Source organism: Lampetra planeri, chromosome 3 (genome assembly GCF_965212315.1).
Source record: "Lampetra planeri chromosome 3, kcLamPlan1.2.h2, whole genome shotgun sequence".
NCBI lineage: Eukaryota > Metazoa > Chordata > Hyperoartia > Petromyzontiformes > Petromyzontidae > Lampetra > Lampetra planeri.
In genome coordinates, this window is record NC_136109.1 from 17914443 (window position 1) to 17927302 (window position 12860).

At 38.4% G+C, this 12860-nt stretch overlaps 1 protein-coding gene across 10 annotated transcripts in view; it reads right to left on the bottom strand.

The window, feature by feature from the left end:
• The window catches only part of LOC144739352 (CTD small phosphatase-like protein 2), a 30352-nt gene that overhangs the window by 12472 nt on the left and 5020 nt on the right, over window positions 1–12860 (bottom strand). Inside the window, exons 2-7 of one of the 10 annotated variants that reach the window (XM_078622322.1) lie at window positions 10937–10988; window positions 7264–7294; window positions 6782–6923; window positions 5378–5589; window positions 3098–3227; window positions 745–885 (exon numbers count right to left, since the gene is read on the bottom strand). In XM_078622322.1, coding sequence (XP_078478448.1) covers window positions 745–885; window positions 3098–3227; window positions 5378–5589; window positions 6782–6812 — 514 coding nt within the window. In that variant the 5' untranslated portion in view covers window positions 6813–6923; window positions 7264–7294; window positions 10937–10988. The other 9 variants (XM_078622358.1, XM_078622328.1, XM_078622365.1 and 6 more) reach the window with 9 other exon arrangements.

Genomic DNA, 12860 nt, shown 5'->3' on the forward strand with positions numbered 1-12860 from the left:
CTTGACTGAGTACCGATTCAAATGTAATTAAATAACTTGAGCGTGTGTCCTACATGGTGGAGATTGCATTTTTTCAAATTAAAATGCACTGTAAATTTGACTTAGCACTCTCTACATCATGTGGTGTTTATTTACCAAGCATATGGCATAACCAGCAGGAAACAATTTGATTTATATATTAACTGAGAAGTGGTAGGCAGACCATGGTACGTTATGAGGATTGGAGTTTGGTAAAATCTGCAGATCTCGAATCCAATTAACATTAAATACACAAGCATAGAACCTCACATGGAGTGCAAGTGTCATATGTAGTAAGATCACGGTGCTGTTTGTACCCAGAGCCAACGTATACGTGCCTGCTTGTACATTTTAGCCACGTCGTGCTCGTTGACTTTAAATTGTCATTTCTGCGCCGTAATGTGAAGGGGACAGCACCTCATTGTTTCATCAGAAGAGCTCAAAATCATCACATTCATCAGCGAATTGTTGTACCCTGTTACTTAACCAGGAAGTTAAATAAATCAATTGAGAAACGTGAAACATTGCCTCCTTTTAAAGGGCAACAAAAAACATTGCTCACAGCACCTCAACATATGTTGACATTTACATAGCATGCATCAATCCTCAAGGCTACATTGTGGCTTCATACAGATCCGCAAAAGTATGCAAAAAATCCAATGGGTGTCTCCAATGAACTCAATAAATGACTCTTAGGTGTGCTGATAGGAGGTTTGTTATCCTCACCATCTTTTCCAGATGAGAAGAAGTGGAAGACGGGAGAGAAGATTGTCCCCAAGAAAGTGGTGCGAGGGGGGCTGAGGACATCAGGGTTTCCCGTAGGTTTCTCGGCCACCTTGACTACCTTCCCTGCAGGTGGGGTGGCACCTGCGGTAGAACGATAACACACAGCGGTCTCTTTAGCATAATGTATGCCCAATACAGAATCGGACAAATACTGCTATGTTGCATACTGATGTTGGTAGAAAATGTGTCATGAACAATCCCTTACACGCCACTGGTAGTGGTACGAGTAAGACTGGGCACCCATGATAGGAATGTGGAATTCCCACTACTGGCTCAGGACTACCAATGAAGGTAATTAATGCATCATGCTCATTTTAATTGAAGCAGATATATTTTTTCTTCTCCCTCTGTATAAGAGGACAAACACAGCATGGTAAGAGTGGCAAACAATAGGTTGATGTCTTCAAGCTGCACAATCAATGGGAACTAAAAAAACATTCATTTAGTCAGAAAATACTCCTTGGAGTCTCTGCGAATTTTCACAAATGAGAGGATATTTTTAAAAAACTCATAGAAACAATACCACACAAAAATACACAACAGAAAACTCGTATAAACACATTCATGTTTCTATCTCCATTTCATAAAAATCAGCCAGGAATATTCCTCAACCATTTATATGTACACACACCTTAGTCAACGTATAATATAAACATACATGTTAACATCACTTGCTTACCTTTAACACTGCGTTAATTACATACGAAATAATGTGCTGTGACAGAAAAATCAATAGGATATCATCCATTATACAGTTTTTTTTGGGTTAGATCACGTAAATATAAATGTGTTGTTAAATCCACCACCACCCAACACAGCCAATTAGTAAGGTTTGTCACGTAAACAGAACATGCCAATTCGTTACTACTACAGCACACCGGTGTGTTGGAGAGTAAATCCAATATGAGTACAACGTTTCGCCAGTAACTACAACTAGCATCATCAGGCGGCAGCCAGATTTGTGGAGAAATCCTGTTTCGTTCGTTAAAAAGAGGGATAGATGTGATGGCATCACTTGTAAGCCAATCACGTGTGAAGGCCATTCACGTGTGAAAACTAGTTACTACTGGCCAAGAGTAATTATAGAATCTATCGAAATTGAGAGAAAAAAATTACCGTTCGGATAGCTACAGGCTTAGTGTTGCTTAGAAGCAAATAATCAAATAATACATTGTTTAAATGCATGCCTATACAGGTCAGCATACATCAATGTGGATTACCTGTGAGCAGACAATAACGGGTACTGCTATTTTAGTGCACACAAACGACAGGAGGTACAAGAACAATGTGCATGCATAATGTATATACATAATGTACGTTGATTGCCAAATGAATAACCCAACCGGTAATGAATACCCTTTGTAATTTATATGCATTCATTCATCCCCCCCCACCCACTCTGCCCTTCGCACGTGAAGGGCTCACAAGTGACGCCATCACATCTATCCTTATATTTAAGAAACGAATCAGGAGGATTTCTTCATAAATCTAGCTGCCTCCTGATGTTGCTAGTTTTAATTACTGGTGAAACGTCGTATTCAGATTGTAAATGGTGTGAATTTACTCTCCAACACGCAACGGCTGTGCTATACGAGAAACGAATTGGCACGTTCTGTTTACGTGAAAAACCTTACTAATTGGCTGTGTCGGGTGGTGGCGGGTTTAACGACACATTTATATTCGTGTGATCTAACCCAAAAAAAACCTGTATTATGGATGATATTGGTCGCGAAAGCCTATGTGTTAAACTCAATGGGAAATCGTTGTATTTTTTGTCTGCAATAAAACTGTGAAGGGTTATCTTTGGTAAAGGCCACTGCATTTCCCCAAGGAGCCCCTAGCAGTGTTCAAGTGACAAGGATTAGACTTCAAACCTTGGACCTGGTGGTGCCTGGCCATTCATTAACAATGAACCATTTGCAAAACACTGCCATCGATTGTGAATAATACAATTAATAATACCTAATCAAAGCTGCCTAATGTATTACAAAATTCAAAAAATGTATGGCATTGTGCTACCTTTAAAATAAAAGGAATATCAAACCTCAGCCGTCATTTACAGTGACATTAACAAAAACTAAGTGTAACCACATTCAAGCAACAAGGCATGCCCCCTCTTGTCATGTGACCAAACACCTGAAACTTCAAACACCTGAAACTTCGCACTGTCACTAAAAGCAATGCTTTATATCTTTAACCACTATTCGCAAAATAAAAATGTTTAAAGACCATGAAAATGTTAAGCCTAAAATGAGAGGCATTATTTGCACAGTGCCGTGCTGTTTGCATGCACCTCCGTTGAGCTGGCTCCTCCGACGAGTGCGCACGGCACGCCCGGTGCCTGGGTTTAACTGTGGTGTGGACGAGATGAGAATGTCCTCCTGCTCCACCTGTAGACGGCGCTTCTTAGCTGGAGTCTCATCCTGGAAAATATTATCCTTTTTTCCATTAAACGAAGAAAAATGGGCCTTTTGCATATGCCAATGAGCAAAAGCTTTCAAACAAGTGGCCAGTATTCAAAAACAAAGTAATGCCAATATCATATTTGTAAAATAACAAGCGTTTTAAAATACAAGAAAAACGTTTATATGCATGGATTCTGGAATGTTTTCCATCACATTTTTTTTCTAGGGGGCAGATAATTATTTAAATAACGTTACTTTTCATCTCTTTCTCACCCTCACCAGCTAGTGTTCAGCCAAATTCAAAGGGAAAACGACAAATTAGTGCATCCCTAATACAACACGAACGGGTTTACAATACAAGTAATGCGTATTAATAAAGAAACTTTACAGATAGGCTGAAAATATGATTTAGTGTTATGGGGGACATATGTAGTGTATATGGGATGTAGCAGTGACATTGTAGTTAGAGTGCTGTACTATAAACCCAGCACTCTTAGGTTCGATTCCTGCGTATGGCCAATGGCTAATATCAGTGGTGCGTGATATCTTAACTGATCATGCCCCCGCCTCTTTCACAAACCACCACTGACTAGTGTAAAGTATGGTCACACATCAGCCTCTATGACTGACAGTGTGAAATGGGCTTTTATCCAGCAGTGTAAATGATATGAATTTATTTATTTGGTGTATCATATTTTGTTGCTGTTAATCCAATGCAATAATATAAAAGCCCAAAACAATATTTATAGCAGCACCATTGTTAAACAATTAGTTCTTTCCAATTTTCTTATTTGCTTAAATAAGTTGTTTGAGTAAAAGGAGGTTTGGAAAAATAATGATATATTATGATTATAGCTCCTTAAATGAATTACATTTAAGACATGCACCTGTTCCACATTTTGTTTAATATATGAATTGGAGATGTATAAAATATATGGAGAAATTTTGCATTATAAAAAAAAACTTGACTAAGACCATTTACTGAAAAACTATCAAAAAATATCCTTTGGTCTATACTTATTTCAAACCAATTTTCTTTGTTGGATACGACATGTTTTGCCCTGTATTTCATGCGTGTTATGATTGTGCAGGATAACCATAGTTGTCGGCTGTGTATCGTTTGTTTAAAGAAAGTCTTATGTCAGGAAGCAACGAAACTTCATTATGCGTGTTGTTTTAGACATGGCAGAGCTCCAAAATATCAAAAAGGATGACCCCAGGAAGTGCTGCAATACAAAAAAAAAGCCCGCACACCACCAGAGGGCCCCCTGATTTAATATTCTGTCAGCAGAAGACCACAAAAAGTGGGGGAAGGCTACCGAGGGGAGAAGATAAAGTGAACTTTGGACTCGATGCACTAAACTGCCAGACAACTCATCAAGTCACTTGAATGGTTCTTCATGATTTTAAGTTTCGCAGGCAAATCTCCCAACAACCCCAACATGAGGTTGCCTCAATCTCATTAGAGCCGTTTCATTTGACATTGTAATCAGTTTGCAATTACCCATCATGTGTGTTAATTACCTTGTTGTTTATTTTTTAAATGTAGTGAGTCCACAAACAATTAAAAGTGAAACGATTATGTGAATAGATGGGCTAAAGCAAAGACAACAACGGCCAATGCATAGATTACATGCAACAGAGCATAGAAGCAATGGATAGTGTTGTTACATCTTGGGGTAAATGTTATAATCACTGTCAAAAAAGCAAGTTCATTGTTCTAAACCAAGCAACTTCAGTTTGGTTCCCAGCCATGGTTAACAAGTGATGAGAGATATCTGAACCAGTCCTTAGCACCACCTTCACCAATCTGCACTGACCAGCATGGTAAGGTATGGACCTACAACCCACACGGCTGACATTGCGTGCGAAGCCTTCGTACAGCAGTGGCTTCACAAAAAGCGGTACACACTAGGCAGTCTGAAAAAACCAAATTATCAGACAATATTCTTAAAATTAATAAAAGTAAAATAAAAATATTTTTATTTTACTTTTATCAATTTTTATTTTTTACCTACGTGACTTTACCGAAAAAACCTAAGTATATGAATCCTTGCAGTCACGAAAGCTTCAAATCTAGAATGATCAGACAATGTTGCTGTACTTCAAACACTCATATTCACAAATGAGAGACTTCCCATCAGTGTAAAGTGCGAATGGACTCTCACCGTCTTGGGTGTACTGCCTCGGATTAGCCGCTTGATGGACGCAAGCAGCCCAGTGGGTTCGTTGCCACTGTCGCTGTTGGGGCTCTCACTGTCCTTGCACTCCGTGTGCCGCCGCTTGAGGTTGGACGCTTGCCGTGCCCCGGCCGGAGGGGCCATGGGCGAGCAGCCCCTCCGTGATCTCAACTTCATGCTGCAGCTCTGAGCCTTCCAAGCTTACGAGGCAAAAAGAGAAAAAGCGGACAACATATCACCACCAAGCCTGTTTCCTGCAAGGAGACTAGCTGCAAGACATATAAGCGGATATAGACTGACATACTGAAATACAAACTACCATTTTACTGTTCAGATTTATTACGCATCTAAACACACGTGTACGTGGATCAAAGGTTTTGGTGGAACTCAGGACAAATCAGAACAAACGCTAACATACGCTGACAATTTTCTTTACGGTTGATGTCAAATAAAAATCCATAAGAATTCATACATAAAAAATATTTAGCTTCTACCAATAGATGGCACTAGCACTTTGTGTATACTTTATAGTGGGAATTATTGTTGATCATAACGCTGTGGTGGATCGAGGATCATGTTGAGATCCACCAAAAGGTATCAGTGCTTGGTGTAATGGCCATTGCTGCTTCAAATGTTCAAAGTGGATGGTGAGTTAGAAGGGGATTATCAAGAATTATAGAATGTTGGTGAGTTTTAACACGTAGGCTTTCGCGACCAATATTATTCATGATAAAGTGTTTTCGGTTAGATCACGTAAATTTAAATGTGTTATACGCTCACCTCAACCCGACAGAGCCAATTTGTAAAGTTCTGTTTATGCGACTACCTTACTAATTGGCTGTCGGGTGGAGGTGGGTGTAAGACACATTCACGTGGTCTAACCCAACTAACTTTATCATGTATTGGTGAGAATTGTACGTGCAGAATTGGCAATGATATAGGTATAAATAACTAAATGTGCAAGAAACAAGTTGAGGATAGAATGTCAGTCAAAGGCAGAGAAGAGGAAAGTCTTAATCTTGCACATGAACAGGCGGAGAGGCAGGAGTGAAGACAATCAGTAGGACTTCCATACAGCAGGGACAGCAGATGAGTCACCTCACATTGAGCAGAGGTTTCAAATGCACATTCACAATTACGATTCAAATATTAGCATTTTAATATTTTAATAATATGACTGGTTACATCGTTTGTCGGGACTGTGGGTTTGTAACTGCGAAAAATTAGGAATCTATCACACTTTGCGGATCACAATGAGAGATGGTTTACGTAAGTCGAAGTTCTGAAATGATTGGTTGTTTGTACTGGAATATCGTTTATTCACACTGCAAATTTAAAAAACATTAAAATCGACACTAACCATACACACGTTCAGCAAAACTGCAAATATACCTGCACAAACATCATCCATGGTCGAATGCATCACAATCAAATATAAGAAGTCTATGTAAGCACCATGCCCCCAGAAATAGCCTCACCACCTAGATACAGATAAGAGCACGGTGGCCTTGGGCTGGCAGTGAATTCCTGAAGTCTGAGGATGAAAGCAAGGATGGGAAAATAAAATAAGACATTCTGCAAATATGTGGTGATATTCAAAGAATCTACATGAATTTAACAACCATTAAATACATCTTCATCTCAATTAATAATTATGTGTGCAAGAATACTCCAAAATCACACACAAATTTGAGAGAACCCTGGGTTTGGATTTCTGAAAAGTCCAGAAAGGCCAAATTTTCAATACAATCTATGTAAAAAAACATATCTATGTGTATGTACTAAAAAGTATATTGTCTATATATAATACACATTGCTGCGTGTTAGTATGAGTGCACAGGCCTATGAGTAATTTGTGTTCTTTGCTGCCTCACCTGGTTCTTCATGTCAACAACCTTGTTGGAGCTGTATGACAACAGCACAGACCAGTGATAGGCAACCTAGACTGGTCAGTGGACCACGTAAACGGACCTCTACCACCTCAATGGGCTGCAAGCTTAAAATCGTGCTTGTGCACTAATCATGACCCCACACATTACCCGAGATACACTTAAACCAGGCCACAACGAGTGGTTCCAAGGGCTGCAGGTTGCCCACAAGTGACAAAAACTATGTTTTCTTGTAAAGAGTGTGCAGACACACAGCTTTAAAATGTGTAACAGCAATATTTTGAATATGCATACATGAAGTGAGTGCAATCGGTGTTGAATAGGTTGTGGTTAGTATTTTTTTAATGGTAACTTTTTTAAATAGCCGATAATGTAATGTGTGTACCTGTGATTTGGCAGCACAAAATAGTCTGATTTACATATAGTACTGCTATTATTTTTAAATATTTCTCTGAAATGCAAAGCTGAGTTGCAACTTCCCATTTTTTATTGTAGTCTTCAAGATAATTTTTCAAGGACATTCTTTTAAATTGCAGCATGTACACTCTATTCAGTATTCCACACACATGTATATAAGTATAAAGAAACAATAAAGCAATATCATTCTGAAAAGTACAGTGCTGTAAGCAATATGTTGAAAACTGTTGTCATTTCATATATAACACATTTGCGAGCTTAAATCCAAACTGAGTCACCAAATAAGTCATAGTTTTCCAGTATAAATTTCAGGTACTGTATTACTGATAGTATTTTTTAGGATGATTGACAGTTTTCTCTGCTGTTCACATAAGACTGTTTGTTGCACTTGATGTGGGATTTGGGGAAAACCTAGTGCTGACATTAGATTATCAAAGTAGAGTTTAGCTTAAGCCACCTAAAATCAATAAGAACCCGAGATTAAAAAGCAATACCAACCTGCATTCTTAAAACATATATACAAAAGGCAAAATTATTTTGAAATATGAAATAATGATAGTACTACATTTATTAGAATACAAAAAATTTGTTTTGAAATATGAAATCATTATAGTACACATTCAGTACAAATCACTTTACCAGAAAAATACATTTAAAGGAAATAGTTTTAAATGTACCAGTCAATCTGGTACAGTACCATGTATATACTGGCACATGTAAATCCTGTTACAAACTGGCTTGCAGGACTCACTTTTGAATGGAGAAGAATGCACAACAGCTGTTAATTTTTAACAGGCATTGTATTTAGCACAGTGACAGCTGTCAGATGATACACCTTTTAAAGATAAAAACATAATCCATGAGCAAATAAAAAAAATCCACCTGGCAGACAGCTTTAATTTCCTTAGGTTTCATTTTCGTGGAGGCAACACACTTTAATTGAAATTCCAATAAAACGCTAGATGTAAACATGTCCATATAGAATAGAAGTTTGTATATAATACAAGATCTTAGATAACACACCTCACAGTAAGAAGAGACTACATTCTAATGATCCTGCATATTGTTGACGATATACACTTTCAGTATAAACTCAGGACAACATAAATTTCAGAACAATTAATGAAGTCCTATTATGCTGCACTGACTTGTAGTAAAAATCAGCATCCAAGTAATAAATGTATCAGTGTTTGTGTGCCCAGTAAGGTACGTAGGGCTGACAATGATTTGAGATGTGAAATGTACTTGCCCAGGAATTTTGGTGGGGTGGAACAGTACGGTGCACACACTGAACTAATTTGAATTCATATTTCATCCACACCTGTATGCCATTTTGCCAGTTAGATGCATGAGGGCTTATGCTGCTAGAAGAGGTCTAGTTTTGAGCAAAGTATTCTAATACAACAAAAAACTCACTCAATACTAATTCTGCATACAAACACAAAGGTTTACACGGGTAACCGTAATTTTTACACTCGCAAAGTCACAAAAGCGATAGGAATTTCATTGATAAAGGTTTTTGGATCGTTAACCCACTACCACCCAACACAGCCAATTTGTAAGGATCGTCATGTGAAAAAAACGTGCCAATTTGTTACTGTCTGCACACCGGTGTTGGAGAGTAAACCCACAACATTTACAATTTGAGCACGACGTTTTGCTGGTGATTATAACCAGCGTCATCAGGCGATCTGAAAAAAATGTGAAGACGTGTTCCTGTTTTCGGTCTTAAACTGAGTAAGATTATGTCATCACTGTGTACCTTGTGTGTGAAGTAGTGACTAATTGTCTTGTTTTGGTCACATGACAAACCTTACTAATTAGCTGTGTCGGGTGGTGATGGGTTAACGACAAATTTTAATTTACGTGATCTAACCCAAAAACTATTATTATTAATATTGGTCGCAAAAGGCGAAGGGTCCAACTGAATTTCATTCAGTACATTTTTTCACGTGTCATAAGTTCGTTTAATTTGTATTAACAATTTGTTTGTAATATAAAACATTGTGCATATTTGCTAATAATTAACCCATTGTCCTTTATATGTATATTGACAATCCAAAAGGTATAAAGCGCAAAAAAATGCATTCCAGGTACAATATGATTTGCAAAGGCTATGAAAAGGTCTCGTTAACACAAGAATGTGCAGTGCCCTTGTATGAGGTGCATCCTAATCAGGCTCCTTGTGAATTGTACATTTTTGGTTTAAAAAATCTTTGAAACCAAGTAATGCCACTACTTGATAGGCCATGGTCAATTAAAATTGATATCTACTGTTAGGGGCAGGTCAAAATCAAAATATACAACAATTTACTCACATTATTTGTATTATTAATAACCTGTATATCTGCTATGTTTAGAATAGTACGACTGTAAGCTGTTCCTTGTCCAAATTATGTAGTGTATATGCATTTTATGTGTTGCAGTGCTGCTCTATGAATTGACTATCTTATCTACGACTCCAAAAACACTGTGAAAGTAAAACTGTATTCATAGCAGGCAGATATCCAATACTTTCCATTAGCTCCAGTACACATGTGGAGCCATGCCAAAATGTGCTAACCTGCAAGACATTCCTTTGGTTCTTTCCCTTGAGACCTTCCGCTCAAGAAGGAAACACTGTACAGTACAGCAGGGCTTGTACAGTTTACACAAAACAAAAAAATGGGAAAAATTCCTCATACACATGTACTGTACAATGCACCATAAAGCCCTAATTTCCAACTCCTCCCATAACATTGTGACCTAAAGATGGTTTGGATGCACACCTGCCATATAACATTAACTCTAGTTTTTTTTACAGAACTACTTTATCCGTGGTAATCTGTAGGAGTCTGTGCATCTATAAATATGTTAACTGTGGCCAATGAAAATTCACAAATAAGCTCAGAAGAGCAAAACTTAACCACATCTGCATTATGAAATGTGTGATTAACTTTCTCCGCTTTAGTAAAAACTTCTGTTTAGGTTGAAGCCATTTTATGTATTGCACCAGAAAGAATGTCCGAGAAATGGGCACACCACACCAACAGTAATTCGTTCAGACATGGAAGCCTTTTGCTGTGCATCGACAACGATTCCAAATGCAAGGGAATTATTCGCATTGTCTCCAAAAAGGGAGTGAAATCCGTGTGAAGGTATGTATGAAAAACATTCCTCTTGTTTGAAATATTGTGGACCAAGAGAAGTTCCCACATTTCCAGATGTGATGGACTGCATGGTCTATGTTTAACATACATACCATGTGACACCACGGCCAGCAGTGCTGTCGGCTTGCAAAGTAGAGATGTTTTCTACAGCATACAGTACATGCATCCTCATACAACCACATACACGCTGCACAGAGCATCATCTATTCAACTGCATTTGTGAGACGAGGCACATCGAATCTCGACGTCCAAGAATTGTATCCAACACTATACAAGATACAAACTAGTTTTAATATAACACTGCCGTGAAAGGAAACATATATAATAGGTGACGTTTGAGGCGATGGCCATTCTTCATAGCACAACATGGGCTATTAAATGGCCAGTGGCTGAAACGTCACCTATTATATTATTTAAATTAAGAGTGTTATTGACGAACGCGTTGAGTCTTTTAAATTTGTACCTGTGCACCGCTGCAAACGCATTACAAAACACTAGTTTTAAAGGTCGCCTTCTTACCGACTCGAAAGCCACACCAAGCCTGAGTGACATTCCCTGCACACCTCACCTGTTTTTAAATGATTTTTTTGCGTGCACGTGCACGATGCCACATGTTGGAAGAAAACGGCTGTACATGTCCTAATGTAAAAAAAGCTAGCATATTTATTCATGCCACCCAAAATTAAAACGATTCAGATAATCAAATGCAAGGTGTTTCACTGTACTTGCAAATAAAATGTGCTATTGTATGGTACAATTTTACATATTTTACAATTATTATCATTAAGATGTTCAGCAGTCTGGAAAAGAGACATGAGGCCCATTCAGATAAGCGTTTTTATTAAATGCTCCCATGTGACATTTTTTCAAGTATTTTACAAACATATTTCCAACAAATTATTCTTACAAGTTCAAACTTAGTGTGCTGCTATTCTTTTCAATCGCTTAAAAGCCCTGACATCAACTTGTGAAAAGGACCATAAAAGCACTGCCATACCTATTAAAGTAGAGATTTTTTTCTGAAATTCACCTCTTTAATATACAATTCCTCTGCACTGCAGAGGTAACCCTATAACATAATGACAGAAATGTAAACAGGAACAGCACTAAAGCTTGAAACTGCACACCACATGTCCACCCACCCACAAATGCCACTTTACTGCCTCCATAAGTACACCCAGTTAAACCATATAATATTATATTCTTTGACAATATCTGGAAAGCAGCCAAATACTAATTATGCAGGTAAGATTCTACCAAAAAGAACTAGGCATAGTGAAGACCAGAGTGTACAGTAAAACCTTGGCTAGTGGGACTAACCGGAGGGAGCCATGGTCCAAGCTAGCTGAAAAGTCCAGCGTGCCATTTCAATTAAAATCGGATGAAGGAAAACATTACAGTTCTGTATGTGTATAAGTCTCTCCGGTGCTGAAAGATCTGCATTGGCTTCCGGTCTGCTCGTAGATCACATCTAAAATCCTCTACGAATAACATATAACGCCTTGGATGGTAGCGGTCTTACTGACCTCTCTGAAATTTTGGAGAGATATGTTACTACCAGAGTTTCAGATCCTGGATGCAGAGCCTCCTTGTAGATCCTCGATTAAGGTGCATTAGTTTAGGACAGCACTCGTTCCATTATTTGGCTCACAACTTTTGGAATGATCTCCCCATTGTCATCATAGAAGCTGGTAGTTTATGCACATTTAAAAGGTTGCTTAATACCCATCTCTTCGGTCTAATACAATTCCCTATTGGGTGATCTGTCAGCTTGATGCCACTATTTGATGGTCGGTCGTGAGGCTTGCTATTGCGCTCTGGGAGTGGGTTCATAATACTGGTTCGTGATTCCTCGTTAGAGTGTGAGTTCCTAGTCTGGGTTTGTTGTTTCGGCGTGTTGAGTTTATGATTCCGTGGTCTAGGTTTGTTGGGTTGCGAGTTCACGTTTGTGGGTTCGTAGTTGAGGTTTATGGGTTTTTTGCCTAGGTTTGTGGATTTGTAGTCGGAGTTTGAGGA